Genomic DNA, 6,103 nt, shown 5'->3' with positions numbered 1-6,103 from the left:
GTGCTTATTGGTTAAGTACCATAATAATCATCTGAGTTTGTCAGGGAAGTCATATTCTTGTTAGATTAGAGGATGTATGAATGGATAACTGGAGTTTAATCCAAAAGCATAGAGAATGGAACTTTCATGAAGTTTGAATAGATCTGTGTGGCATTGGCACATGAGGTTATCTAGATTTGTGGTGAGGCTATCATTTTGGATTTGTTTGATGATCTCCTGAGGTAATCTAGACTTGGTCATTTTCGCATTCTTTCAATCTTGTACTTCTCCTGGTCAATGGAGAGTATGAAAAGCATGCCTCATAATGTACATGTTTAGCTCCGCGGGTGCTTTGGTCTAGATAGAAAACCAGTAAGCACGTTCTTTTTTCCAGTTATGTGTTTGATCTCTAAAGAGTATTTTGAAAACGATTCTGCCCATCGAAGCAGTTGAAAATGAGGGATCTGCTTCTGTTTGAATTTGGTCATATGGGCGAAACATGTCATATCCAATTCTACGAAGAAATGATGGCCGATAAGATGGAACTCAAAATTTTTTATCCCATTCTTAACTGTCAATGTTTATTTGGAGGTAGAATGATAATACATTTCAGCCTAGGAAAACTTTCTACTTTTGTAAGCGTAAAGGTGTCAAATACATTCGATTTCCTCAAATAGTATAGCCGTCAATTATTCATCAATGGCGTCAGTTTGGAGGAATCTCTTCCCTGTGGATTGGATCTGCAGCGGGGGAAGACTGTGCTGGATCGTCAATGTGCTGGATCGTCAATGTCTGCCATTTCTTACTCTTATGATGGGGGTGTCCTTACACCTTTTTGTAAACCCGAAAGCAATTTCCTGGAGTGTAACTGCTTTACACCTTTTTCACCAAGATGTCCCAAACGATAATGCCAAAGAGTAGATAAATTATCTATAACCATTGTAGTTGTAACCATATCACTGATATTGTCTCCTTGGAGAAGGTAAAGTGTACCCATACGCTTTCCCTTTGCTATTACTCTTACCCCCGAGGTTATCTTCCACTCTCCGCATCCAAAGGTTATTATCAAACCTTCTTAGTCAAGTTTACTGATTGAAATCGGATTTTTCTTTAATTCCGGAATATGCCTAGTTTCACGCAAAACTAGACGTCCTCCACCTGAGATGTTCATAGTCACGGTTCCTTTCCCAACAATTGGACACATGTGGCCGTTTCCCACAACCACATGTCCAAAGTCTCCACTGACATAATTATCAAATATGTCTCTTTGCGAGGTGCAATGAAAAGAAGTGCCAGAATCAATAAACCATTTATCTGTTGTCAAGTCAAACCCTGCAGGCGAACACAAGTTATCTAGCAAAGATTTATCGCTAACTACATTAGCACCTTGATTCTCATCTTGCTGCTTCTTTTTGTAGGCTTCACACGAAACTTCGATGTCCGGTTTTGTGACAAAACCAACACTCATCTTTGCAACCTGTCTCTTACCCCTTGATTGTGATCTGCCACGCCCGCTGAAATTTCCTCTACTTTTACTTCTTCCATGGTTCTCCACTGCAAGTGCCGTTGAAGATGTAGATGCATAAAATTATCTCCACCTGAGACTTTCCTTCGCATCTCTTCATCCATGATACTACTCACAGAATCATCAAGAGTTAAATCATCCTTCATAGTGCTCGAAATTCCCTACACTGCGGTATTGTAGTTTTCTGGAAGAGAACATAAAAATAATAAAGCTTGAAGCTTCATATCTAAATTTATGCCTGCGGATTCCAATTGACTCGTGACCTGCGTGAAACTATTAATATGCTTTGCCATAGAACCTCTATCAGATAACTTCATATTAACCAGTTTCTTCAACAAAAATACCTGATTTGATGTGGACGGCTTCTCATAAATATTCGTTAAAATATCCATGGCTTCTTTTGCAGTTTTTGCTTTCACGGTGTGATACCCTGTCTTTTTCGTCAACCCTAGACGAATCGCTCCTAATGCTTTTCGATCAAGAATTTTCGATCCGGCTTCTGCTGTTGGATCCACTTCCGCCATCTCGGGTTTCCAACCCTCAAGTGGTGCATAGAGAACTTTTTGATAAAGATAATCCTCTATTTGTAGTTTCCACCATCCGAAATCCTCCCCATCGAACTTATTGATTCTGATTTTATCTTTCGCTATCATGTTTGCTTTCAATCGAACATCACCGAAAAACCCTCGATGTTCTCGATTAGCCAACCCAGGCTCTGATACCAGTTGTTACGAAATCACACGTCGATTCCAGAAAAATAACGCTCGCAAACAATTCACCAAACAGAATATAGTAATAAAAGAACAGAATCATATGAACGCGCCAGAAAATTTGTTATCAAGTCTTGAGTGATCCTGAGGAGCGTGAGGCGTACCTCAAGGGGGGAAAGCCAGGAGTTACTTGGTAAGTTATTCTCCTGACCAATTCTGAGACAGACCCTTTTCGCCATGCATACAAGTGCTGTCACTTAATTTTCTTGACACCTCGTTTTCTAACACATGCTTCTTATTGGACAACAAGTACATTCCGAAGTCCATCAAATATCTAAACTCAACTGTTCTATTCAGCATTTTCAGAGATAGTGATCTTCTTTGGATATACAAATATATTCAATGAAATGCATAGCGGTCACAAATGGGTTTGTTGTATTTCTTAGCTCTTTTGGGTGTAAAAGTGCTGAAATTGCTTGCCTCCTAGCTGTTTTGAGTACTAGCCTCTAAAAGTTGACAGCCTATACAAAAAGTTAAATAATGTTGCTTGTGTGTATAAACTCTGATGAGCAAAGTTGTTTCCATTCCTTTTAATCTAGAATTTTTCTCTACATTCATTTGATTTCCATGTTCGTTTATACCAGATTATAGGAATCATGATTTCTTCCTCATTTGTTTCTCTTGAGAATCAATAAGGAAAAGGAAAAACAAATGTTAGATTTCTTAATTATGCTGTGTTTGTCAGAGACAACATGTTGGACCCATCAGCTGTGTTTGCCATGCTTTTTGGGAGCGATTTGTTCCAGGATTATGTTGGGCAGCTAGAGTTGGTTTCTTCAGCAAGGATTGAAGCTGAAGAAGATTCCCAGGATCCCGTAGTCCGTTCGCGGAAAGTCGAGGAAAAAAAGAAGGTACTATTTCTGCTACATAAACACTCCTCTGATAAACTGCATTTATATATTTTTTAATGCTCCCAAAAGTCCACCCACCCGCTGTACTTGTCAGTGTATGCAACTTATTCGACCTATTTCTCCATTTCTATGGTGCAGGCGCTGCAAAATGCAAGGGAAGAGAAACTTAAAAATATTTTGAAGGATCGCCTTCAACCTTTTGTTGAAGGTCGAAGAGAAGAGTTTATGAAGTGGGCAAATTCTGAAGCAATGCGCCTCTCTAGAGCAGGTAACTCTTCTTCTTCTAGGGTGTGCTTATATATCGAATTACCTCTCATGAACGTTTTGGTTGCATACGTGCATGGGTCACTTTATACAATTTTTGAACAAAACGCATAGACCAAATGCTGATAATGATTGCATGCAGAAGAGTTTCACAATGCATTGGGCAACACTGAAACGCCATTTCAAAATTTAAGACATCGGATACCGTCTACATATTCAAAATCATCTCTTATACATTGTCATAGGATCTAACGTCCACCCTGAGAAAGAGCAGAGGCAAATAAAACAGACTAGGTCAAGCACTGGAATTTAACTTTCTAGGAAGATTTTGTAATATCATATCTATCCCTTCGCCTCTCTCTCTAGCAAACACCTGGCTACTATAGATTTATCTTGTTTACTGAGAAGGTCAGAGAATGATTAGGCTCGGTGTCCTTTGAATTTCGTCATGTATTATTAGTTCGAGGTTTAACTTGTGAGAAGCAGCAATTTTTTCTTCTGTTACCGGGACTAGAACAAGTCCAAAATAAAGTGAAGACTCCTGAAGGTCCTACTGGATGGTATCTTTTACACATGTGAAAAGCTGGAGGAAGAACATGATATGATTCCAAACAGCAACACACTATAGTATTTTTTTCCTGATGCAGCTCCCTGTAGGATGCATGTTGCTTTATCTATTTTCACAGGACAGAATACATCTCTCCTCGGCCCAATTGAAGGCTCGCTTTTTTTTTTTTTTAATTCACTCATGATATTTGCATTGACATTGACTGTTTGTCTTCTGCAGCTTTTGGAGAAGCCATGCTTCATACGGTTGGTTATATCTACAGGCGAAAAGCTCTTAGAGAACTTGGGAAGGACATAAAATATTTGATGTTGCCTTTTGCGGTAGAGTGGGTTCGACATAAGGGGCATTGGATAAGATCGCAAGTGATGGCAGCTGCTGGTATTTTCTCTCAATAACTTAGGAAATGATGCATGCCGCCATGATCTCTAGGCCTTAAGGTCCTTCCTTTCTTGTGGAACTTCTACTGCAGTCGATAAACTCATATCTTCTTGAATGTGTAGGTGCTGCGTCTTTGATTAATGAACTGGATGGAATGAAGCAGTTGAAGGAAAAGGAAAACAAAAAGGAGGTTCACCCTAAAACTCTTGAAGACAAGAAAGATACCGTGCTCAATTCATTCTGGCAAATCAACATGGTTGACATAGAGTCAACTTTATCACATGTTTGCCAAGAGGTGAGTACTAGATCTTCAATAGCTCAACTATATAAGCTTGCGACACCATCCTCGGCCAGCTAATCATGACTGACAATATGTGAAAAGCTGGAACTTTTTTACTTTAAACTTGCATTGCTTAAGAAGTCAACTAAATTTTAAGAACCTCAAGTCGACATATGGACAAAAGGTCAGAGTATGCTTAGGTGGATCATCACTCAGTACCTCGGTGACCGCTGAATCAGTGGAGGAGGGACCACTGTTGAAATTTCAGATTGTTTTCTTCCTATTTCCTGCCAATTTGTTTTATATGCTCGATAGTTTACATATTTTTGTTTCTGATATATTTTAATCGAGCTAGACGTCAGTTGCAATGTTTATTACAAGTTGTGGTTCTGGCTCAGAATGCTTGTATTGTGATGGTGATATGTCACATGCTTTCTAGGGCATGCTTGGCCAAAAGCAGACATGAAATTTTAATGACTTTCCAGTATGATAAACAGTAGGACAACATAAGCTGACTCAAACTAGTGTCATTTAATAGGAAAATAATCTAATTGTTCTTTTTGTTGTTTCAGGTTCTTAAAGACACTACTATTTCCGGGGATGTTCTCAAGCTTCGTGCTAAAGCTTTGAAGAAGCTTGGGACAATCTTTCAAGTGAGTGTCATTTACTTTCAAGAAAAACTGTGTACTTTTACGAGAAGAAATTTTCGGTTTCAATATAGAATTAAATTTCTCCCTTCGTCCTCAGGGTACTAAGTCCGCCTACAGGAGAGAGAACAGCCTGCAACAGGTGGGTGACGTTAAAGCAGGCAACACTTCAAGTTCATCAAGCTCAAGTGCACCTACCTAAATTCCTCTTAATGTCAAGGTCAAATTGCAGATAGTTGATTGCAATTCGTACAGATAGTTTATTGCAATTCGTACTCTTTTTCGCATGGCTACATCGATTGGAGCTTTACAAGGCCACATGGTTGGAGACAAATTTAGCTATTTATGCCACCACATGGAGCAGTTCTGGGTCCCACTTGATAGGGGTCTTCTGTCTAAACTAAGGCCAAGTAACTCATTAAGTTCAATTCTACGATTCAATTTGCCTATTCTCTGTCTGTCATTTTTTCTTTTGATTGTGACTTTACGGTTGAATGTGCATGATAATAGCCAAGTGAAAAGCCTGACGGAGTAATTCGAAATAGAAAGACCCCTTTCGCCTCTACTCAATCCGCGACGAGGGCATCTGTGCAACGGAAAAACATATGCACCAACCGCATCAAACCGCACCACAACTTTTCCGATTTAACTAAAGGAGCCATTTCACGAAATATTCTATGAAGCTTATCGCCGAATGGTTTCTGGTCAGCAAGTTGAGGATTATATTTTAACCATTTAAAACTCATATTCCTAGCTGGTTCGACTAAAACGAAACTCTCAAGTAATGTTCTAAATAAGATGGATAGGCTCAAATGCAAATTGCTTCTATTTCACATGGAAG

General features: G+C 39.2%; 1 protein-coding gene across 1 annotated transcript; it reads left to right on the top strand.

The window, feature by feature from the left end:
• Positions 1–2,964: 2,964 nt before the first annotated feature.
• LOC104455644 (chaperone protein dnaJ 10-like) lies at positions 2,965–4,367 on the top strand. Its single transcript, XM_039318213.1, has 3 exons — positions 2,965–3,125; positions 3,264–3,393; positions 4,177–4,367. Exons 1-3 carry the CDS (start codon positions 2,967–2,969, stop codon positions 4,350–4,352), a joined length of 465 nt encoding a protein of 154 aa, XP_039174147.1. The 5' UTR covers positions 2,965–2,966; the 3' UTR covers positions 4,353–4,367.
• The last annotated feature ends 1,736 nt before the right edge of the window (positions 4,368–6,103 follow it).

The sequence above is a fragment of the Eucalyptus grandis genome, chromosome 7 (genome assembly GCF_016545825.1).
Source record: "Eucalyptus grandis isolate ANBG69807.140 chromosome 7, ASM1654582v1, whole genome shotgun sequence".
NCBI lineage: Eukaryota > Viridiplantae > Streptophyta > Magnoliopsida > Myrtales > Myrtaceae > Eucalyptus > Eucalyptus grandis.
This window is presented reverse-complemented; position numbering and strand designations above follow the sequence as displayed.